The 26,027-nt window shown below is 38.7% G+C and overlaps 1 protein-coding gene across 1 annotated transcript; it reads left to right on the forward strand.

Annotated features, from left to right (window-relative positions):
* Positions 1–10,230: 10,230 nt before the first annotated feature.
* Positions 10,231–12,476, forward strand: LOC139711965 (uncharacterized). The gene is made up of 3 exons (XM_071623811.1): positions 10,231–11,290; positions 11,652–11,662; positions 12,411–12,476. Exons 1-3 carry the CDS (start codon positions 10,231–10,233, stop codon positions 12,474–12,476), a joined length of 1,137 nt encoding a protein of 378 aa, XP_071479912.1.
* The last annotated feature ends 13,551 nt before the right edge of the window (positions 12,477–26,027 follow it).

Below are 26,027 nucleotides of genomic sequence, written 5' to 3' on the forward strand. Positions count from 1 at the left end.
AGAGTTGATAAACGCACCCTTTCGTAAAAGGCTTTCCTAAAGGGCTTTCAAAACAGCTTTGCGTTTATCAACTCGTAAAAATTCCTTGAAAGCTGTTTGGATAACCTGTTTCTGCCGAGAAAAGGAATTGATAAACACAGCCATAGACGCGTGAACATTCCATTTGTTGATGTGCGAGTGTTTGTCTGCGAGACTATTCTTGCTATTTGTTTTTCTTGCTTGATGAGAATATCCTTTACTCCTTGGCTAAAATTTGTCCACACACTTGAACAAAAATCAAAATAAGGTTATATCAGAGCATTCGCTTATAGCTTAGCGCTCTCAACAGTCAAATACTTTCTAACTCTACGGAAGAACGCTAGCCTGGAAGCAATTTTGGCAGATACATTGGCAATATGTTCATTCCATGTAAAGTGTTGATCCAACCAAACACCAAGATATTTTACCTTCTTCACATGTTCTATCAACACATGTTCTATCAACACATTTTCAAGTTGATTATTATAAAACGCATTTTTTTGTTTTGTTTGTTTTGTTTTGTTTGTTTTGTTTTTTTGTTTTGTTTTGTTTTTTTTGGTGATTTCGGTGGTCGAGTCTACAGTATGTTATCTTATCACCGTTGATGTGTTAAAACCCTTACGCGATCATCGCTTTTTGCCCGTGATCGAGAAAGATGCGAATGTGCATATTGATTAAGGGAATGTATGAATCGTGTCTCTTTTTGATCTGTTGTTGATACATGCATACACCATAAGATTCTCTCCAGTGAATTTTTTAATGAAAAAAAAAAGATAATTGAGTGTCAATATTTGTTAACCATTATATTGTTAGACAATCATAGAGGTAAACAAGAAGAAGACATAATTGAAACGTGATGAAAAAAAAATGATGCTGAGATCTCTCAGAAATTGTTAAAATGTTCATTTACGGATTTGAAAAAAAAGAGACTGTTCAGCAGAGACAATAGATATTTGATTATTGTACATCCAATAGGAGAGAGAAAAAAAGGAAAGAAAAATACTTTCGACAAAGAAAAAAATGTTTTGGGGTTTTGTTAAACGAGTTTGTTGGATTGGACAAAAGTTTATTGTTTTTAATGATACAAATCAGTTCCTATGATACTACCTGTATAAGGACATAATTATATAGCGTTTTGTATAGTTGAGTTTTCAAATGTAGTAACTCAAGACGGAGTAATTTTGTGTGTATGTGTGTGTGGTCTGTAACAAGAAACAGCCAAAAGTGGGAAAACACCACCAAACCATTTTATCGTAAAACTTATAGCTAGTTTGTAATCACAAAATTGAAATTAAAGAATATCTTTCAGATTGGTTCAATGTGCAAAATAACTATGTCATGATCACAGAAATGTGCGATCTAAATCGGTTTAGTAAAGTCAGGGTTATCACTATATGCAGTGAAAAGAGTATCTATCTTAAGCGAGGTCATAACATGCGCCACATGTTGGTTAATGTTTGTTGTTGTTGTTTTTTTTCCACAATGCTTATCATTTATGCCTGAGCACTTGTTCTGAATTTTCAAAAGTGCATATAACGAATTCTATACATGTATATGGATAATTCTAATGTACACTTCTTGGAAGTGCTTCTATTGGGTCCAAGATTAGAAATATGGTGGCTGGGTCTAAGTACACCACATCTACTGGGATTCCGTCATCAACGAGCCTGGTTAGGACTTCGAGGTGTTCGAGAAGATTTGTTAGGCAAGATTTTCGTTTCCTGAACCCATGTTGTGACCTGTGGATCAGATTTTGCTGTTCGAGATGTTGTGTGATACGATATTTGATAATGCTTTCCAAGACTTTGCTAATTACAGAGGTAAGACTTATAGGTCTGTAGTTTCCTGGATGTGACCTTGATGCCTTTTTGAAGATGGGTATGATGTGGGCAACCCTCAAGTCTTCAGGAACTACTCCTTCTTCGAGGGACTTGTTGCAGATCCAGGCAATCGGTTCACTCAGTTTGTCTGCTAGAGATTTCAGTATACAAGGGTGAATACCATCTGGTCCCGCAGATTTTGGTGGGTCAAACTCCTGTAATCTTCTCTTTACATCCTCCTCTGTAACCTCCAGGTCTACTAGTTTATCATTATCAGATCCCTTGTATATTTGTTCAGGCTGAGGTGTTTCATCTCTTTCCACAGTAAACACTGATGCAAAGAACTTGTTGAGGGTGTTGGCGGTTTCCTGTCATGGTGGGATAGTGTAGCCTGATTTGTTTTTCAGAGGGCCAATGGAATCTTGTACCTTTTGTTTTGATCTCACATAGGCATAAAAACTTTTGGAGTCCTCTTTTATGTTTTCGGCAAGTTTTCTTTCAAAGTCACGTTTGGCTTTCCTCACTTCATATTTGGCTTCCTTTTGGCACTTCCTGTAGTGTTCTTTGCTCTTAGTAGTTTTAGCCTGTTTGTACTTTCTGCAAGCTCTCTGTTTGCGGCGCACAGCGTTCTGAGCTCTTCTTGTTAGCCAGATCGCTTTTTTCCCTCTTGGTTTCCTGCTTAGTAGGTACGTTCCTCTGTATGAGGAGTTGAATTTCCTCTCTTAAGGATGTCCATGCTTGTTCGGCTGCGCAGTCTCTGAATTCCTCATTCCATTTCTTCTTGGATAGATTGGCTTTGATTTTGTCGAAGTTGGCTTTCTTATAATCTCTCTTTGGCACTGATTCCTCAGGCACAATTAGGTAATTCAGGTCACATCTCAACATACAGTGGTCACTGGATCCCAATTGCGCCTGTACTAACACTTCGTCAATCATGTCGGGGTTAGAGGTGATGACCAGGTCAAGTAGAGAATCTTCTCTCGTGGGTCCTGTCACATGTTGTGTCCACAAGTTGTCCTGTATAACATCGAGAAAGGCATCTGCTCTACCAGACCTGGCTTGTGTGGTTTCCCAATTGATTTCTCTGTAGTTGAGATCACCAATAATCATGACATCCTTTTGCTCATCGCCTAGCTTCAGGAGTATTCTGTTTAGGCAGTCATTTTGATCATCTGTATTGCTGGGGCTTCTGTAGACAATACCTAGTAGGAGGTTGAGTTCAGTTCCTTGACACGAGATGTCACACCATAACGCATCTTCGTATTCAGCCAGTACTGGATCACAATCACGTGGGTGTACCTCTATATTGTCTCTTGTGTACATAATTACACCTCCATGAGCCTTGCTGGTTCTGTCACGGCGAGTAACTTGGTATCCTGGGATGTGTACTTCGGCGTTGCTTACATCACTGTTGAGCCATGTCTCAACTATACCTATTACATCTGGCGCCTCTTCATCAACATAGCACTGTAAATCATCTATTTTGTTGACTAGACTTTGTGCATTGGTAAATGCACATTTGAGTTTATTGCTTTTACTTGAGTGATTATCCTTCCATGACTTAGTTGGCAGTGTTGCTGATTGGTTGTTGCTGTCTCTAAATGCTTTAGAACCGTCATTCTGAGCCCATCTTACTTGTACATCTTCACTGCGGTCCACTGGTTGGTGATTTTTCCATTCCAGTTCCTTGGCCACTGAGACTAAAAAGGTTTCCATCCTGAAACTGTGCAGTAAGGCTACTTGTCCCCTCACGTTCTGTCTGTTGCATAAACACATGTGACTGGTGCATTGGTGCTGTATTTACATCGTGCATTGTGCCAATGGGGGATGTAGTGGTAGTTATTTCTCCATCAAAGGGGGAGGTCTGGTCTTGACTATTTTCCCCCTCACAATTTTCAAGTTTTTTTCCCCTTGCTCTTTGCGATGCCTCAATTCTTGCCTCAGGTCTGCATCTCTCTTTCTCTGTTCATAGGTGAGGTCTGGTTTGAGGTAGACGTCTTTGTACACCGGGTCATCATGTAGGTTCTTGGCGTTGAATAGCGCCTGTTTCTTTGCCGCTTTGGTTTTCATCTGGACTTTCAGAAAATTTCCTTTATCGGTTGAGATTTTATCCGCTCTATCAATGTCGTTTGGATTCACCTTGAGCTTGGCTTGAAACAGGTCCTTCACTGCTTTCAATGTTGTACGTGGGGTGCTGGTGTTCGTGACTTCAGGTAGGTTGCTTATTACAACGTTGAGCTGTGTTTTTTCTTGTTTCAAAACTTCTCTGACTGTTCTGTGCAAGTCTTGTCTTTCGGCGGCAGGGGTAGCATTTCCACTGTTTGTTTCGATAACTTTCAGTCTGTCTTTGATCTGTTTGACTCCAGCTTCGAGGTTATTATGTCGTTTACGCAGATCAACCATTTCTTCAAGTAGTGCTTTGGCATACCTTTTACATGTCATGCAATGCCATGGTATAATAAATTATCATGTGAGCCTTGCATGCCATATTTATTCAGTATTGCAAACAGATCGTCGGAGAGGCCCCCACAGGACAGGTGGTAGTTTGACAAATATATATCACATACAACTGCATCTGGACTACTCTGACCTGGCTTGCAGTCAATAACTTGGTCACACTTGCCACATGTTACAGACTCTTCATCATCATGATCATCCACCTTGTTATCAAATTCTTGGGGAATTACCCCGATACAAGGGAACGATTAAAAAGGTGAGTAAGCGATTTACTCTCAAGAGGTGAAGCCAGTTTAAGAAGGCGGGCACTGATACCGTCTAAGACGGTTGACTTGTCAATCCGAATTGATTGTAACTCCTTCATAACAACATTCTCTTCTACATTCACAAAAGTGAAGGTACCTGGAGTGGCCGAGTGATAATTATCCCAGACGCGACTCTTGTTTCTATACAAAAGAGTTTGGCTACTAATTCACTACCGATTGACACACACACACACAGACACACACACACACACACACACACATGAGTAAATGTATCAGCCAGTTTCAATATATCTGTTTCACAACAACCATTTCGACTTATACTGGACGGTACACTCAATTTTAGCTGCGCGAAGAAAACGGAACGCACGCACTAAAATTGCGCTATTTTAAAACGGAGATTCATAATCAACGAGACGGTCACGACATTCAAAACTGCAGTATTTATGGCATATTTGAGGTAAGAATTAGGCGGATTTGTGTTATATTTTTTAGAATAAACAAGCTACAGATCCTTAGGGTGACGATACGTGGTACCCCAACCCTACATCACACACAGTCTAGTCATCACTTGCACAGTACAGTACAGTCTGAGTGACAGTGCCAACCATGCAGTCACACAGTGACTGAAAATTTTCTGCAGTCCAGGCATGCCTGCAAATCTATCATGAATTGCAGAGGAACCAGAAAATCAAGGTGAGCTGAAAATATGAGTAGAAATTTTGAGTGGAGATGAGCACTAGATCTAGTATACACTAGTTAGTCTAGTAGTAGATCATCTAACGCTAGGTCTACATTCACTTCAATTACCTTAGATGTTACTGTTGTGTTACACAAAATACCATTTAGGCCAAGTAAAAAAAGAAAGTAGTTTCTCGTCCGGGTTTTTTGAGCAAGGCGATGAGGGAGGTCCTTACTATTTGATATCTTACTATTTTTTCGAGGATTGTCAAAATGAAAGTAATATGTGTTTCTCGTCCGGTAATTCTGAGAAAGGTAACGAGAGAGGGCTTTACTATTTTCTATATCCAATTTATGAAATGAAATATCACTCTGGTAGCTGTGCTTTGAGAGACCAGGTCCCAAGTGTATGTCTTGCCTGCACTCTGTGCATTTTCAACCAAATAGATATACATGTATCGTCGCTATGTATACCATACTTGAAATGAAACTTCATGAATGCAGAAATACATTTGCTTTTTCTGTCCACTACAGATGTCAAGGGAAAATGACCATCTTAATACTGGTATTTAGTGTTGTAATGGCATTTCTGATACCAGTGTACTTGCAATTCTGATGTATTGTGCTATTAATTGAAACAGGTATAAAACATTCTATCAACAAATGTACGACTGAAATAAATTCCATGATATTCAAAACACTGCTTTATCATTGTGTTTGTGACTTTTTGTGTCCACACAGCTGGTATATTGTATCTGCATCTCTTCACAGTACAATTGTAGCACATTCAACTGGAAACTGGCTGGTACAATTGCAGATGGATGTCAAAATGATACTGATATGGCATTATAGCATTAAACATTTAAAGATGTTTCTTCATATTCTAAAAAGACATTTGATAATCACTCATCATTTGGATGATGAATTGATTGTATCACACTACAGGTGATACGACTCACGGCCGTGTCCGTGAATTTACATCGTAAAGAAAAGTATCCCGCAGAAATACGAGACAAACCAGAATCCGTGGAAAAGTTATTTATTTTGTAGATACACCCATTTAATAATTCTACATTTGCTGGAAAAGCGCATTCATTTTCTCTTCAAAATAGAACAATACATCGCCGTCAGATGCAACGTTAACAGAGCAGTGTTTGAGCCTCTACACATTCGAATGTGTTCTTGCGTGCGTGCAGACAGCTGATAGACCAGGGGGATGGGGACCCTGGCAGCTAGCTACAGACACGCATATACGCGGCCGGCACGGCCACTGCACTGGCACCGACCTTCCGACACTGCACACACGTGCACATAGTCACAATGACATGAAAATGTAAACTCGATACAATCCTCACAAGCATTTGTACAGTACAATTCATCCCTTTAAAATATGAGAAACGGGGAAAAATACGAACAATGCGCGAAATATAAGTGGAATACTAGTATCAGCGATCATTCGCAAAAGATGTTGCCGCTATCGCGTTCACGACGTACCGAGTGCGCTGTAACAGCCCAGGCCCGCGCCCGCGCGCCCATCCAACTACAGTTCGACTGCTTTGTGGGTCATTCCTTCTTGCCGAGCTCGCAGTGTGAAATGCATGCGTTATTACATACGCACTACTACGGAAGCTACAGCTGTACTCAGCCAAGATAGAGGACGCGTACACATCACGATTGGTAGGTGAATTGTCGATTTTGTGTTTTCGGCGGCCGAAAAAATAGTAAATATCAAAAAAGTCGATGCGGCAACTGAAAATCGATGCGGGCGGAGAGCGGGCTTAGACGAGAATTATGAATTTCTTGGTATTTTCAGCGCCATTTTGAAAATAGTAAATAGTAAAAAAATCGATGCGGCGGCCAAAATCGATGCGCGCGAGGACGAGAAACTGGTTTCTTTTTTTACTTGGCCTTATCCCTAGATAGAGTAGAAGCGACAAGACCGAGTCTAGGTCTAACGTTAGGTCCTAGATCTTATAGATCTAGACTAACCAGAAAGTAGAAGAACTTTATAACCTGGTGGTGGTAACAATTCTCCTCACTATGGTCATGTGACATGTGCAGTTACTGCTTTTTTTTTCCATGGGGAAAACAGCAGACTCCTGGCCGTCTGCAGTTACTGCTTTTTTCCGTGGGGAAACTACCCAGAAACAAGGGTTAGCCACCGCAGTAACTACATTTGCCTAAATAACATTTAAAAAATAACAACAGACTTACAAAAGAGATAAAACGGTCTCAGAATACCACCCCGGGGTATTTAGTGTTAATTCCTTTCGAATAAGAAAACAATGTGGTACTTGTCTGGGTATTGTTTATTGTTTACGTCAGCTTCGCACATAATAGATCACCTCGAACTCACTCGTGAACCCGTCCATGCAAACAGGTTCGAACGGTACCGGAGCAGTTCCTTAGGCTCGAAATTTGTTTGTTTGTTTTTTTAATCAGAAGAATAGAAGAAAGCAAAAATAAACAACAACAACAAAACAAAACAAAACAAAAACAAACCCAAACACCAGAGCAAAACAAAATAAAGATTAAAATGTACAACAAAAATCCCCATAATCCAGCTGCTCAGGCAAACGAAGTTGCCTGCGAGGTGCTGCCGGTAAGGGTCTCCTAATGGTGTTATGGACTTGTGAAAGTGCTCATTTGCATTACACTTGTTTTATCCGTTCTAAGCGTTGACTGTGATGTTGACCTGTCTCTTGTATGTAAGGAGTGGTGGCTAAACTCACAGCCCGCTACTAATAGCAGGTTATAGTTTTGTAGTAAGCCAGTACTGTACTACAGCAACACAACAGCTTGTTTTCATCTATGTTCTTTAACTTCTGGTGACATTGAACCTAATCCAGGCCCACAACAACCCAGTGCTCATCGTTCTGATCTTGTCCACGACCCTACGTTTCATTATACACATACTGATGTTTCTTCAAATCGTATATGCTATAATGTCAATACCCTATATCAGTTAAACAGCCAGCCATACCAGCTGCTGCCGCAGCCTGTGTGGAATAGGATTTGCGAGCTTGGTATCGGCTGTCAGCGTCCAACTCACCGCGGACGTAGGCGTAGGATTCCAAGATTGCAACCCCGGTATCTACCACTGTGCCTCCAACGGGCCTCCAACTCGGCCTGTGGAATGCACGGTCCTTGACCAATAAGATTCATGCAGGTACTGATTTAGTTGTAAACAATAAGCTTGATGTCGTAGTCATAACTGAATCATGGCTCTCTGGGGATAGCAGTAGAGATGCTTACACTTTGGCAGATCTTAGATCATCTTTGCCAAATCATGATTTTACTCCGTGTATCCCCGTGTATCTTCTAGAGGTGGTGGCATTCTTGTACTTTATTAGATCGACAGTACGGTGCACTGTTAATACAAACCACACTTTTTGCTCATTTGAGCTGCTTGATCTAACGCTTAACCTTACTTCATCCTCTACAGTTAGGTTCGGCTTGTGCCGAAATGGTGGGTCGGGTGGTGGCGCGTCGCGTTAATGGGAACACCACCCTTCGTCCAAAGCCCCCCCCCCCCCCCCCCCCCGGTTTTGCCGAAAGGGTGCGTTGGGAGCGTTGGGTCGCGTCGCGTTGACTGGAACTCCACCATTCGTCCAAAGCCCCCCCCCCCCCCCCCTGGTTTTGCCGAAAGGGTGCGTTGGTACTTTTTCTCATGTACTATTAAAAGACGAGTTTTGAATTTATATTTAACCTTTAAACAACCATTTCAAAGAGGCTATCGTCCGGATCTAATTCATGTTCATTTGGTCCAATATCCATTTGGTCTAATATCCGTTTCTGTTTTACATTACAGGACATGGATCATGTGGATAACCAGTGGCGAATCTATATATAGTCCAGCTGCTGGGGGTGCTGGCCTGGCACCATGGGGGAGGGGCGAGGGACCCTAAACTTTACCCTAATCTTATTTCATGTGTATGAACATCTGTTTTCTCCCTCAATGCGGGGTCAGAGGGTAGTCCGTAGTCGTAGAAAAAGCCCCCCCCCCCCCCCCAAAAAAAAAAAGCCCAGTTAGTCATATAGACGAAACGATGATTGGACCAAATGGTACCTGATTAGACCAGTAGGCTGGCTATTGGACCAAATGACAATAAGATCAATGGTTATTAGACTAAACGGGTGTAGACTAAATGATGATAGACAGAGGCTAGACCAACTGGGCAATGGACCAGAATTAATGATGTGTACACCAAATTTATAGTGGACAAATTTGGTTTTATTTTAGACCATTGATGATTAGACGAAATGGAATTAGACCAACTCATAATAGAGCAAATCGATATTTGATGATATAAATTGGTGTTAGACCAAAAATAGACCAATGAGTTTATGGCTATTATTAGACGAATTGACTGTAGACCCAATAGTAATTAAACCAAATAACAATTAGACCAAACAGTAATTGGACGAAATGATGACTAGACCAACTGGTTATTAGACCAACTGATATTAAACAGTCTATTAGAGCAACTGGCTGTAGACCAGCTGGTAATAGAGTGTAAACCAATCCGGATGAAAGCCTCTTTGAAATGGTTGTTTGAAAGTTAAATACAAATTCAAAACTCGTCTTTTAATATTACATGAGAAAAAGTACCAACGCACCCTTTCGGCAAAACCGGGGGGGGGGGGGGGGGGGGCTTTGGACGAAGGGTGGGGTCCAGTCAACGCGACGCGACCCAACGTTCCCAACACACCCTTTCGGCAAAACCTGGGGGGGGGGGGGGGGCTTTGGACGAAGGGTGGTGCTCCCATTAACGCGACGCGCCATCACCCAACCCACCCTTTCGGCACAAGCCGTTAGGTTCTATCGTCCTCCTCCTTCTACAAGTAACAGTTTCTCAAGTTGGACCTTCTTGGAAGAGTTCCTCACTCTTCTTGAAGGCGAAAGTGTTTGTGATTTTTACTTGTACTCTTTTATAGGTGATCTTTATGTGCATGTAGATGATCCCAATGATAATTTTGCAAAGTTTTTCATGGATCGAGCTGATTCTCTGGGGTTCAAGCAGCATGTCCAAGGTGCTACTCATCGCGCCGGTCATACTTTGGACCTACTCTTCACTAGAGACTCAGATTCTGATATCATCCACCGTGTCAGCGTCTTATCTTGGCTACCTTCAGATCATTCTGCAATTGTTGCCTCAGCAAACCTCACAAGGCCGCAGAATCCCAAGAAACAAGTGAGCTACAGAAAATTCCGCAACATCGACATGGACTCTCCACGTAGTGACATTGACTTGTTAGTCAGTTCTTCTCTTGATCTGACTTGTCCTTCTGAATTTGCCGATTATTACAACACCTGTCTCCGTTCTCTGCTAGATAGGCACGCTCCTCTCCAGGTGCGAACTGTAACGATCAGACCTCAAGCACCATGGTTCAATGACGAGATTCCAGAGGCAAAGAGGAGACGACGCCGGGCAGAACGTCGAATGATCAAGTCAGGACTTAGTTTTGATAGGGAACAGTACCGTTACGAGTGTGAATTATACTACGAACGCATCTTCAAGGCTAAGTCAACTTACCTTAAGAATCTCATCGCTGATGCTGACACCAAGAGACTCTTCAGTCTTGTGAAATCACTCTCCTCATCAAATCACTCACTGATTCTTCCTGAACACTCGTCGGACTCTGAACTTGCAAACAAATTTGCAAAGTTTTTTTTTTTTGCTGAGAAGGTATCCAACGTTATATCTGCCTTCCCCGACTCTGTTCCAGTGTCATCAACCGCAGCTTTGATTGGTCCATCTCAGTTTCAACTTTCAGAATTCTGTCCTCTATCTGATCTGGAAGTTAAGGACCTTATCGCATCACCACCACCGAAGCACTGTAAATTGGGCGCAATACTTACCTGGTTGTTGAAGGACACGCTGGATGATATTCTTCCTGTCATTACCAAGTTGTTCAACCTCTCTCTGTCCACTGGTCTCGTCCCAGAACCATTGAAGTCATCTCTACTCCTCCCTCTCCTGAAGAAGTCTTCACTTGACCCAAATGAACTCAATAATTACAGACCCATCGCTAATCTTCCATTTCTGGGTAAGGTCTTGGAGAGGATTGTGTCATCACAACTCAAAGATTACCTCGAAAAATCTTGCATGTTTCCTGTTTTTCAATCCGCATATATCGAAATAATCATTCGACAGAAACTGCCTTGGTTAAGTTTTCCAATGATGTTTTACTGGCCGAAGACAAGGGAAATGAAGCAGCGTTAATACTTCTGGACTACACAGTTGCTTTTGACACTATTGACCACAGTGTGTTACTTCACCGCCTTGAAAAAGACTTCTTGATGTATTATCCGGAACTGTTCTTGACTGGATCCGTTCATATCTTCACAGCCGTACTCAACGAGTCATCATCAATGACATGCTATCTTCACCATTCCCCCGACCTGCAGGGTTCCGCAAGGTTCTGTGGTTGGGCCACTCCTTTTTCTTCTATATACCAGTCCATTGTCCAAAGTCATTGAATCCCACCAAGGCGTTCAGCTTTTGGTGTATGCTGACGACACACAGATTTATGTTACACTCAAACCAATTGAGATGGCTGAAGCAGCTCAAAAAACTTCAGAACTGTCTTGAGGACATCAAAATCTGGTCCTCAAACAATAAGCTTGCCTCAATGAACAAAACTCAGAGATGATTCATATATATTCCAAACATAGAAACACCAATCCATTCCCAGATTTACTTTCTGATAATGTTTCTACCAACTGTAGTGAATGGGTACGCGATCTTGGTTTGATCATTGACAAAAATCTTACCCTTCAACACCACATTAAGCACATTTGTAAGGCAGCATCTTTTGGATTGTTCAAAATTGGGAAGATGAGGAAACTACTTGACCGACCTACAAGTGCCAAATTAATTCATGCATTTGTAACTTGTCATCTAGATTATTGCAATTCCATATTTTCTAACCTCCCTCAGACACATATTATATTCCCTCTTCAACGGGTACAAAATTCTGCCGCAAGACTTGTCTCCCTCTCCAGGAAATCCGAGCCCATAACTCCAATCCTTCGTTCTCTCCACTGGCTTCCCATATATCACCGCATATCTTTTCAAGTTGTTTTGCTTACGTACAAAATTCTGAATGGGCAAGCCCCAAGGTATCTTACAGATCTTGTTTCTTTACGTTCCATTACTTCCTCAAGATCCCTCCGTTCACCCTCTACAATGCAATTGACTCCTGGACCACGTACTTCCACAAAATATGGTGATCGTGCTTTTTCTACAATTGCCCCTTCTCTCTGGAATTCTCTACCCGCCTATATACATCAAGCCACTTCCGTTAATCAGTTTAAGATTTTGCTTAAGACTTATCTTTTTAGTATATAGTCCTTTGGAATAGTCCAGTTGTGGGTCGGTCGATGGAGGTGCACACTGATTTTGATTTTTATTATTTATCGTAATTATATTTTGTATTTGTATATATATATATATATATATATATATATATATTTCTGTATGTTTTGTACTTGTATTTTGGTATTTTCTGTATTATTCTGGTATAGATATTAATTTTTCCGGTAAACTGTGCGCTTAGAAACATCTGTATTAAGCGTATTATAAATGCATTGTATTATTATTATTATTATTTTTATAACAACGGGATAGTAATAATAAAGAATAGAGACCCGAAAATTGGAACTGCATGGACATGTTCCTGGCTTTAAGAGTATGAACACCCGCAGTCTCTCGTTAATAATTGATTATTGTTAACGGGTAACTCATTCTTGAGGTGCCACGAGTTCTTGATATTTATTCTTCCATACTTTCAACATAAATCGGAATATGAAAAAAAAGTTAATATGAGGATTCGTTAATCAAAAATCTAAATACGATATGTTGTTCGAAAGTAAAAGAAACGGTACCAAATTCGGTACGTTTAAAAGAAAAACAAAAGGAAGATGATAAGATATAAAGCAGTGAAGTATGAAACCCAGCACTCTTAACATCGGCACTCCCCGTCATGTATTAAACACACACGATATGCATACTTATTGACGAACAGGAATTTGTGCTTGTGATATTAATTACGAATTTAGTATTCATTCTTCCTCCTTATCCTCATGCATCCCCACCCTCTTCAACATTATAATCAGAGTGAGGCATTCGAAGATTATATAAAGTTTTGAATAACCAACTTTATTTCTTTTTCGAATTAAAGAACCTTATTTTGATTTATCGGAAAGAATGTAAAAGAAACATTTCTTTTTTACTTTCCATATTAATAAACATTATCACATTTCTAAATCAACGAACCTTCTCAAACAAAACCGTACTTTTTTTTTTGCTGATTAACGAATTCTCGTTTTATTTTATTTTAGTTTGGTCATAATGGACCCTCTTCATTTTCCAAATAAACGAATCTGTAAGTGTAGGAAGTATGTTTGTTTTGGAATAATGAAGCTTCAGAATAAAGAACCACCATTTTTAACGTACCTTTGGAATAAAGTAAACCCACATCGTATGAACTACATTCATGTTTTTTACGTTAGCATTTTATGTTAGCATAAAGAGATACGAGTGCAATATGAATAAACTTTTCCTTTGTCTGTTTCACAATCCATTTATGATTCATACTCATTGACAGCTGATTGAAATTGGTATTTCAATCTGTCATTTACAGCAACCATGATCCTCAATAATGAATTATGGTTAACTGTAGTTATTATTGCTGCTTCCTTTGGATATTTTTTTTTTTTTGTAAATGCTACAAAAAGACAAAATATTTTAGAAAGACAATTCTCAAGCATTAGGGGCAAAATGTTGTGAGAGTAAAAAAAAAGCCTTTATGCTCTTACGCACGGCTTTGAAAGGAAATTCAGGAAAGCTTTCAATTTTGTGCAGCAAATGAGACGTTTTCCAACCTTGTCATGATAAGCCAAATATCATGCACTTACAGCTAACCGTCAAAAGAGTGGGGACCTCAAAATCCTCTAAATTCGTCAACACCACCTGACACAGGTAGAGACCCTCATCTGCCACCTCCAAGTCCATGATGACGAGACTAAAATTCTTGTCGATGTCAAACCCTTTCTCCCAGCTCTCAAAGTTCTCATCGATGAATCCAGCTTTTACCGTCAATCGCTGCTGTTGTGAGTCACTCTCCTTGACCCAGATTACAGCTTGAGCCTCACCTTGGAAGTGACATGGCAGCCGAATGTCTTCCCCTTTCCATCCTCGAAAGACGGGGGCAGTGTTTCTCACTGTGTATTTAAACAATAAAAAAATGATATTTTAACCACGATAGCGACTCCCTTGACTTTTGCTTTGACCTTTTTCACTCATTTTTTTAATTTTTTTTAAAGAACTCCCAGACCGAATTTAGAAAAAAAAAACCTGAAAACTGAACGCATCTAATTTTATCATACATCGACTCTGCAATAACGGTAAGCTAAAACCAGGGGGAGTGTGTATTTCCTGGTTAAGAAAAAAAAAACATTTTAGTAAAACTAGACCTTCATTGTGATTGCAGATTATAACAATCCGTCACATAGGCATCGAAGAATAGATATAACAGAGATGATTACCAAAAAAAAAAAAAAACATCAACAACACACACACACACTATTTTCCAACAATGACCATTCTTTTTGTGCCGTTTTAAATCGTTCACATAAGTTTTGCCAGTAGTATCGTATATTCGTCATAATATCAATCTGCAATATTCTAAAAATTATGGGAAAATGGAACGTGATACTTATTCATGTTGGCCTAACTATCCAAAAGTGTACATCATAGGTATTATATGATTATAACATCTTTATCGTAACGAATACAGTAGGTCCCTCTTAGTGGTAAGCTTGAGACATGTCAACTGTGACAAATCGTGGATTTTAACTTGTTACTTTTGTGGCATATAAGAATATATTAGAGATCAAAAAAGAAATAAAAAGGATATTTTTTTCTATCATCGTATGTTTCCTATTGTATCAATACCTCCCTCAATGGATGACCTTGTGAATGTGCAAATGTAGGATGACATGTGACCCTGCACCACAAAACCAACAAAAAGTCGCCACACATGGATTTTTATTTTACAAGGGCAGATTCTTAAAGAGTAGACTCTAAGCTTTAAAATTATGTATAATTCAATTCAATTGAACTCCCCTAACCTACTCAATGACTAGAAAGAAAACGCACTCTCTTTAGAGGCTCTGAAGTGCAGGGTCTATTCAAGCTTAGTCTTTACCAAGACGTGCAAGCTGTGCGATGAAAGGGACAAAATACAGGATGTAAACCGTAAGAGCAATTACAAAGAAGGGATTATTAAATTGAGCTGAAATTGACCATGATCTATTAACGCATTGTGTCTATGATTAATGCCAATTTACACAGCAGTAGCGTTATTCTCTCAAAAGTTATTGGACTTGAAAGTGAAGGGTGTAAGTTTTCAAGAAATGAAAAGAGGCCTCTAATACATACCTTAGCATTCAATACTCTTAATCAAACCTTATCATCCTATGATCGAAAACTAAAAACTAATGACAAAGAAAGAAAATATGAACAACTCAACATTGACAGAGTTGTCCCATTTCACCTGTTTTGAGTCCTCACGTAAAATCAAGGGTTCCGACTTTTGTTTATTTTGAGATGCACTGACACATTCAAAAATAATTTGAGTTCTTCTACCCGTGTGGCAACACTAAAACATTAAATGATAAAAAGGTATATAAAGGCAAGATCATGTACTCTATCCCCCTCCCCCAGCCAACCTTACCTGAAAGGGTTATCATATCTTGGTAAGATTCGTATAGTTACAATTGCATGTTGTGTGCAGCTGAACTATGGGTATTGTTGTCCTGACTTGATGTCCTCAAAATTATTTACTGCGGCGAAGGATAATAAATCTGTCACTCAGTGTTAAAACTTTCTTTTTCGGTTTTTGTGGAGTTGTATGAATATGAAAAATTTGGGATGTGCTGGTACATGCGAGATAACATATCACCAGGCATTGTCTTTAGCATGCATCATTAACGCATTCTGTTGTGAATAATGCCAACTTCCAAAGCAGTAGTATCATCCTTTCTAAAGTTATTTGAGTTGAAGTTGGAGAGTGTGTATGGCTGAAAGTGTGTACAGGGTGTTTTTTTATGGAATGAAAAGGGAACTCTAGAAGACGCACCTAATTATACTATTCTACCAAAACAAAGAAAAAAACGAATTTATTTGTTTTATGATCGAAACAGGGATAATGTAATAAGAAGACTTACTCTTTCATAAAATATGAAAAGAAAAAAATCTCATGATTGTCTACATTGTGTAGGTTGACCCATTTCATCAATGTTTCAGTCTTCACACAAATTAGTGCGTGGACTGTTTTGCTGCATGGTTTCGTTCTGCACAGTCAAATATACGCACTTTTTAGTGACTTACTTGAGTTTGTATCATCTAGCAATGTAAACACAAGTGCAGAAATGCACTTACCTTCTGCAGCTAAGCCGCACATAGAAGCAGCCATTGTCAAGAGCAGAACGAGACTGAATTTTCTATCCATCGCAGGAAGGTAGTCAAGACTTTGAGAGTTGATGGTAATCAAAGCGAGGACACGTCTCAATCCTTATCTCAGGAAAACCTGTGTAATCCTTTTTTTATCATTTCATTCCTGAAAATAGAGGAAGGAAGTCGATCAATCTAATAATGTCCAGTCGATCAATTTGATACCAATGGGGTTCTTTTTAGGAGAATTTTAGTAAAGACGTATTGGTGTGGCGTTCTTTCCTGCGAATCAGCCGTTCTCCTGCTAATGTATCATTCTATCCCTTTTATCGTAGATCATGTCGTGTACACCTGGCAAACCGTTGACGGAGTTATTGTCTTTTCATAGTAGACGTAGTTCAAGGTCCAATGAGGGGTACCGTAAATTTGTATTTACACACGACTGGTGTATGATAATGATCTTGAGTAGTGCAAGCAGCGACATTTGTGATTTGAAACCGTAAAGATTGTATATTACTTTAGTGAGCAAAGGCCAATCTGATAATTATGTCATTGCACGAGTAGTCAAAGGCTAACGTAATAGGTAATTCCATAGACCTACATCCCCTGTTCAGGTGGAGTGCTCACAGCCTGAAGAAGTTATTACATTTTTTTTTTGGTATATAAGATGAGTAAAGCAGTCAATTCGAGTTTATACTCAGAATTATTTTGAAAATCATTTTGCAATATACCGGATTTATACATTACTTCACTCAGCATGAAACGCACGTTAGTACGCACTAATCTCACCATTTCCCACGAATCCGCCTTGATTGCATGCTGTTATAATGATCATAATAGTAATGATGAAATCCAAATTGCCTTACAATGACCAGTTTATATAAGAAAATTGAACTCGAAATTATGATAACATTCTACGCGATTAGATGAGTATGAGATTGTACGGATATTAGGTCAGCTTGAAGTTTTCCATTGTCTAGTCCACTCTTCCAGCTCTGCGAGTTTGTATCATTCAACGCAATTTTTAATAATAATATCATGTAGTCACGCATGTGTCAATGTTCATATGGACGTGTCTGTCTATGTATCCATCCATCTCTGTTCTTGTCTATGAATTTCAGTTTCTGTCTTTTTATTTCTCTCAAGATTGTATTATAGGGGGTTTTCGGCCAATTTCGCACTTTTGTCAGTCCAATTCTTTATTGCTGCATTCAAATTAGCAACATTTAGCGTAGATAACAAGTTCGGTATTTCAATTTTATAATCTCTATTTAGATTGATTTTGGACCATTCGAATTACATTCAACCACATTCTAATTATGTTTTTGTTCAACTGAAATTCGTAGGATAAGCACCATTTCGTTATTCGTTCATTCAGTTCAGAATGATAAAGTCACGTGATCACGTTTATGCTGGGCTCGTTCCTTCGAATTCATCTTCTGCAGTCAAATTAGCACATCTCTTATGCGTTGCTTCTTTCTTTAGTTTCTTTCATCATATTTTTTTTTAACATCATTGAATTTCATACCTTTGTATTAATCTTAGAGATTTTTGCAATATTTTTTTCTTTATCTATGCTTATTGAGTCTCCCCGAAGATGTATGTGGCCTCAACTTATACTGGCCGTTGATCGCTTTGTTCCGGGTGTGTCGGCCAATTCACGGAAGTCAAGTTTATAATCCTCAAATGTTTCTATAACTCTTTCTCTGTTTTCTTCAGATATATGTCTGTATCTTACTTGCCTGTCATGAAGATGAAGTTAATCTGTAGTGCTGGTATATTAAAGCCTATATTGACATGTACATGAAAGAAAGAGGCATTACAGAACAACAGACTAGAGTTATATAGGGTCCCAAAAAAATGTAATTTCATCACTGCTTAGCTGTAGCCTATGTGGATGAAGCAATTCACATAGAAATGCACGTTGAAATAACATGACGTAAATCTAAATGAAAATATTCTGCATTTGACTGACCATTTGCGAAATTGAATGACTCAAAAATCCATTTCGGCGAGTGATGACGAACGTGAATGAACCGGCTAATGTGAATGTAATTTTTACGGATTCGAAAGCCACGTATGCAAATTTCATTGGTCGAATGCTAAACTGAACAAGTTGCAATTTTGAAGGACGGACTGAGCGATAACAAGGGTTTTCGATAAATTCAATTAATCTTCTATCAAATGGACTGAAAGAAGTGCGATTTGCCTTGGGAAACATATATATTTATTTTCTGTCAATTTCATATTTTTGTTATTCCATTTCATTAATATGCTTTCAAATCGCAGAACGCACGCACGTGAAATTATTTGAGCATTCCGATTCAGAATCCGAGCAATCAATTTCATTTATGGGTGTTCTATTTTGTTTTTGTCAAATCGAATTTGTTTTGGGTTTTCAAATTCCAAATGCAAGCATTACATTTCATACTAGTGCATTCCAATTCACGCGACAGTTAAGTGATGGGGTTGCTTGGAGGGCTTAATTTGATTTTTTAGAGCGATCAAGCTTCATACAGTGCGAGTTAAATTTTCATTGTCAACGAACAGATGGACCTCTACTTCGAAATGAATAATATCCATCGTAAATGTGAATATATTCAAAGCCAAATGAAAGGACAAACACACACAGCCTCAAACTTAGTAAATCAGGTTTCCTTTAACTCTTTATGTACCACGGTGGAAACCCCCTGTGTGCCACGTTATTCTGAGACAGGAAAATAGTAATGCTTTGAGAAAGTATTCTGTTATTCCAATTTGTATAACTTCTACAAATTTCTGTTAAGATTGTCATAATAACAGCCAAACTTACTGAGGAATGCCCAAGCTTTGTTTCGATATAAAATGTATGACGAATCTATTTTCAATTTTTTTCTTTTGAATGACCACTAGCTACATAACTGTAAAGGCATGACTTTTGCACACAAAACCGTGACAGTAACTTAGAATGTACGAGCAAATCTAGTTGGGAATACAGCTTGGTAGTCAATGACCGCATGGAATGCAAGCCGTGTATGAGAGGAACAAAAGCATGGGAAACGCTTTCCTCATGCCGCGGGATAAGCAGTGACTAGCGATTTATCGATCGGTTTTGGCGGCTTTGTTTGTTGAGCAGAATAATGTTATGCAAAGTTGGCACGCCGTCGACTGAGTCGGACGTGTGAACGTGGTACATAAAGATTTAAGATTAAATGCAGTTATTTGGAACATGGTTGTATATTTATTTGATTTTCAATTTGATGCTATTTGTGACCGTGCACCTCAAAACGAACATAAAGTCGCACACACTGATTTTGCGTGAGGACTAAAAATAAGTGAAATGGGTCAACCTAGCCGAACTCAACTTTTTCATATTTTCTGAAAGAGCGGGTCTTCTTTTATATTATGCTAAAATTTGGTATCATAAAACGGGCAGGAAAGTGTGTTTTTTTAGCAGTTTATCTGGAACGTTTTTGGTAGAATAGGGTGATTAGGTGTGTCTTTAGAATCCCTTTTTCATTTCTGAAAAACCTTGTCAACACTCTTCACTTTCAACTCTAATAATTTTTGAAAGGATATTGCTACTGATTTGAAAGGTGGGATTAATTATGGACAGAATGTATTAATGAGGCATGCTTAATTTCAGTTTAATCTAATAATTCCTTCATTGTTGTTACTCTGGTGGTTTACTTCCTGCTTTTTGTCCCATTCATCGCACAGCCAGCACGGTTTGGTAAAGATTAAGCGCTTGAATAGACACTGTACTTCAGAGCCTCTTTTCTCAGTTCACACTTTTCCTGAGTTTGTGCTTTCTTTCCAATATTTAGATAGGTTAGGAGAGTCCATTTGATTTGAGTTATACATCATTTTAAAGCTTAAAGTCTGCTCTTTCAGAATATGGTCTTAACCAAAAATTCATATCTGGCGACTTTTTGTTTGTTTTGAGGTGCAGAGTCACATTTGCTAAAATTCGTGTTCCTCTAATGAATTTAAATGCTCCAATAAAGAATTTGAATGACTGGGTTTTGAATTTTATTGCTGAGTTATTGCTAAGAGCATGGAATGTGTGAAATCAAATGCCCTGAATATAGGAACTTGAATGACAAAAGTATTAACCGGGAACACCAATATTTACTCTATTTAAGTATCCAAGCATGTTTTAAATAATGGCGAGGCTTTCTGTTACAGGCCCATTTTTCTTTTTCTTCTTTTTTTTTTTTTGCATTATTAGCAGTAATTGAATTGAATGCCATTAAACTCTGAAATTAGTTTGCATCATTTCAACATAAAGGCAACTTAGATTTTTGTATTTTACTTGACAAACAAAGAACAGTGAGATACGATGTTACTTTTGGGTTTCTTTGATATGTTTCATGAAAAAGTTCGTAGTTGTTAGGGTAGAATCGTTGCTCTTTGTAATATATGAATGATATGAACACATCACCTATCCCCCAAAAAAGGTGCATTGCAGTGTTCCAAAATAAATTTTTCTTACATACAAATACATCGAGACATGGGTTCAGTGACGCCAATCAATGGTGGACGTGAAGCTTTCACTGAGGTTTTGATGGGGAGGGGTTTAAATCCTGTTAAAAACAGACACTTTTAGTTATAAATGATAATTTGGAGTAAAAAAAAAAAATGGAGATGTATGCCGGTAAGTTATGAAACTGGTGTAGGACTTTAAGTTTGATTGGACTTGAACCTTGTACTGTCACGAAACCCGCGCAATTCTAGGGTAAACAAGAAGATCAAAGTCAACATGAGTAGTCAATATTTATGCACGTAACCCAGTGCAGTGCATTATAATTATTAATGTTAACCATAGGCAAGTCGTATTTGAGGAAAAAAAAGAAAATCGTGTAAGAAGTCTCGGCAAGAGGGTGCCAGTTCAGTGGTTTCAGTTGTCATTCCCTTTTAACAAAAGGCAAAAATATAGCTGAAGAAATTGGTTCCTGAAGGGTTCGCTAAACAGATCAATCAAGTTTTGCGTTACGTTTGCAAAAAAAAAAAATATATATATATACATATATATATATATATATATATATATATATATATATATATATACAGTGTTCAATTTTCATTTGGTACACTTAGATAAATGATTCGATATATTCTGTTCCTCAGGAAAACTACGAAGGACGTTATAGAACTAAGGAAAATGGGGGGGATTTAAAATCACTAAGTAGCCCTAAAGGTCAAATAAAAGGTTATTGACATTACAGCCCTATACAGCAATATGTTTTAGTAATGTTTCACCGAATATTTTTGATCCATTATTGTCTTATTGACAATGAAGGAAAAATCTATAATGATGTGTTGGTCGAAAATAGGAAAAGTTGGACTTTTTTTGTCTTTCATCTTTTTTACATTTGACACACCCTGCAAACTCGGTTCGGTGTAAAAATGGCAGAGGTAAAAATGGCAGGGGTAAAAATGGCAGGGGTAAAAATGGCAGAGGTAAAAATGGCAGAGGTAAAAATGGCAGAGGTAAAAATGGCAGAGGTAAAAATGGCAGAGGTAAAAATGGCAGGAGTAAAAATGGCAGGGGTAAAATGACAGGGGTAAAAATGGCAGAGGTAAATGATTATGTCAGTGGTAAAAATGTCAGAGGTAAAGTTGTTAGTGGTCGAAATGTCAGTGGTGAAAATGCTAGAGATAGAAATGCCATTGATAAAAATTTAGTCGTTGAAATGCAAGAGGACGAGGTAAAAGTGACAGATTTTTTTTTCTTCATGTTTCTGACACCTTTCTCGCAATACGCGCTTTTCGTGCCTTCTGAAATAAAGCACGGGGGAGACCGGGGAGAAATGGGACACGGGGAGAAATATGGGACACTCATGTAACTTGAAAAATGCTTGGCCAGTCAACAATCCAATTATATCAGAAAAAAAAAATGAGCCTCGGTACACCTGAAAATGGACATATTAACCGCTATACAGCTCTACAGGTATCTTGTCAGTAAAACATCAAACTTACTATAGATCTGGTAGGTCCTATACTATGTTAATAGGTATTTTAATAAGTGTGCAAACTTCTGAAAATAAAATTGCTTGATAACAGACATGCAGGTATGAAAAATTGGCAGGAATCTTTTACTGTTTCTGTTACCACTGGGAGAAATTTAATAGGGTATAGTGTTACAATTCTCCCCGCGGCACATGCAAACCCTACTTTGGTCATGATGGTTATCCAATTTCTCTCCAGGTTGTCTCATTTCTCCCCACTTGATGTCCCATTCCCCCAAAATTAGGGGTTAAACAAATCATTAATTACACGAAAATGCTTTATATATAAATGGGTATCACTAAATACTCTTAGTGGGGCAGCTTAGCAAACCTATCGTGCATTTTGTGATACAAGCACCAAATTTGGCACAAATGTACATTAACATATTGCAAACATTTTCAGATATTGGGCCACTTGGAATTCTCTCTTTATGTCCGCCATATTTGATTTCGAAATGGTTGCCATTTGAAATCTACAGTTGCAATTATCTCTGGGTCTAATGGTGCTATTGACCTGATTCTGGTGTGTTCCGGGATTTACGCCCATGTTTTGGGGCAACAGCTAAGTTTGAAAGGCATCAAACATTTACATTTTTTCGCCTGCGGATTCGTTCAACAATTAAAGAAATCCCATAGCAAACTATCGGTTTTTTCTCTCACTAGAACATTTTATTGCTAAAGTTCGTCTCCAGTTTTAATAGGCATAAGTTTGTAAAGTGACCACACAGTGTTCATTAAACTTCGAGATATTTGTTTTTGCGCCATGTGATACTTGAACAATGTAATAAAATATTTTGCAAGAGATTACTTATGTCTGCCGATACATCCGCTGTAGTTTGTTTTTTGCGTTTTGTATTTTTACTTCTACATCATGTCGTGATCAGGCCTTGTGAGATAAATAGGCTCCTACGAAACCTGAATGTGAGAAAATAACATAGAACAGGTGAAAAATTAGCGATTTGCTTCGACTATGTCTCCTTCACTTCTTTACACTAAACAGTTCAAAAAATGAAAAATAATGACAATATACTAGCCTGGACGTGAGCGGAATTCGTTTGTGTAAGAGTGTGTATGTGAGAGTATGTATATCTGCGGATATGTTTTATACCAAAAGTGGGTTCGTGCGTGTGTATGTGTGTGTGTGTGATAACTTCATTGGGCGAAACAACGTAGGATTATACTGTTTAAGGGCTTTGCAGCATTGATGGAACCCCCTTATAATGATAGATAATAATAATAATAATAATAATGATAATAATAACAATACTGAATAATGAAAACAATTTCCCATAGGCCTACTAGGCTCTTAGCTGGTTTATCATACCTCTGAACAGACAGATTACGCCACTGCACTTGAATCAAACTCAGAATAATGAGAGTGCTCTAATCTTTTTAAAACATAATTCAATAAACATTCTTCAAATCTGCAGTTTGGATTTGATAATTCGATAAATACAGTTTGCTCTGGCTAGGTTATCATTCAAAACCTCTTCATACGTTTATCTCTGACGAAATCACTCTCATTACTTCTAACATTTTACCTCTGCCATGTTTACCTCTGCCATTTTTACCTCTGCCATTTTTACCTCTGCCATTTTTACCTCTGCCATTTTTACCCCTGCCATTTTTACCTCTGCCATTTTTACCTCTGCCATTTTTACCTCTGCCATTTTTACCCATGCCATTTTTACCTCTGCCATTTTTACCTCTGCCATTTTTACCTCTGCCATTTTTACCCATGCCATTTTTACCTCTGCCATTTTTACCTCTGCCATTTTTACCTCTGCCATTTTTACCTCTGCCATTTTTACCTCTGCCATTTTTACCTCTGCCATTTTTACCTGGCACCGCAAACTCTATGCAGAGGTTTAAATTTAAATTGAATTGAATTTAATTGAATTGAGTAGGTTATAAAAAAAACAGTCTTGTTGAACCTGCTGGAGCAAACATTTGTGACCGGTGACAACGGTTTCAGGCAAAAGTCGGGAATTTTGAAAATTCGTTTTTTCATTGATTCACATTGCCCACTCTCTAAGCTTTGCAATGATATTAAACACTTGTATTCTTCGGCACCTTAAGTGGGCATAGATAGAGAAATATAACGCACTTTTTAAGTTGTTAGCCAAACAAAATTGCGAGAAACCAGGGTTTGAAGATTCACCTCTTTCTCAAAAACAATGTCCGAGTGGCGATGTGAGGGGAGAATCACCCATGATGGTGCCAATCGATGTTAAGCTCCGCCACTAGCAACCACATCGCCTTCTGAATGGCTCACTGAGAGAGTCAAATTTCCCAGGCATCTTCCTCGGAGCTCAGCGTATGGAGCCGAAAAACAATGAGTTTCGCTCGGGTTTGTTTATACAGTACGTCTTTCAAGATGGCGAATACGATCATTGCGCCGTGACCGTGTGCATATAACAGGAGCGGTGGCGAATCCATACAATTACAAATCGCGTTTTCATTGTGGTCAATTTGTCTTTGTTATTGGCGTCTCTTTTGAAGGCAGAAAATTGCTAGTGCTGGCAAGGGTCACGCTTCCTGTTTGTTTTGCTTTTACAAGACATGCATTTATATGTTGTTTTGTGCGGTGGTGCTTATTAAATCAAAACAAACAAACAAACAAACAAACAAACAAACAAACAAACAAACAAACACGAATCATTAGTTTGGTGCGATCTTGACGTGTAGTATTTGAATATAATTAGTCACATGTGACCGCTCCTTTCCTCTCATTCTCTCAGTCTGCTGTCATAATTTTTACTACATATACAAGTAGACAAATTTGAGAATATCTAGTTTTCTTTTCACACGATTATGTCATCCTACATGATTTTTGTTTCACTTCCATTGTCGAACATTGCGGTAGAATAGTTTGGATAGAAAGCCAAACGAAGAGCACGCGCTACAGAGCGAGCGTATATAAACCACTATAGCAAGAACAATGGAGCTTGCAATCGTGCATGCGTGGACAAAGCATTCCCCAAACGCTGTAACTGGTGTCTCCTAAAAGCCGAATTATGTAAATGTTGCAACGCACCAGCCAATCGCATGCGAGACCCTGCGCCGTAGCAACCCTAGAGATAATGGCGCGGCGTTCGAAAGAAGCTCGAAACTGACGAGTGCGATCCAACATGGGGTGCTTACAAGATTCGATTTCTGCAAATAAACGAAATCGACAAAAGTAATAGTCAAAATCTTTGTACCCCGTCCTAGGAGGGAATTTGCTCTTGCGACTTTTGCCTGAAACCGTTGTCGCGGGTCACATTTTATTTTTTTATATTTTATGGCGGAAAATAACAATGCTTTCAGCAAGCTCATTTTTCCCCCTCAAACCAA

Source organism: Diadema antillarum, unplaced genomic scaffold (genome assembly GCF_040938485.1).
Source record: "Diadema antillarum isolate AM-2024a unplaced genomic scaffold, OU_Dant_1.0 seq00001740_RagTag, whole genome shotgun sequence".
NCBI lineage: Eukaryota > Metazoa > Echinodermata > Echinoidea > Diadematoida > Diadematidae > Diadema > Diadema antillarum.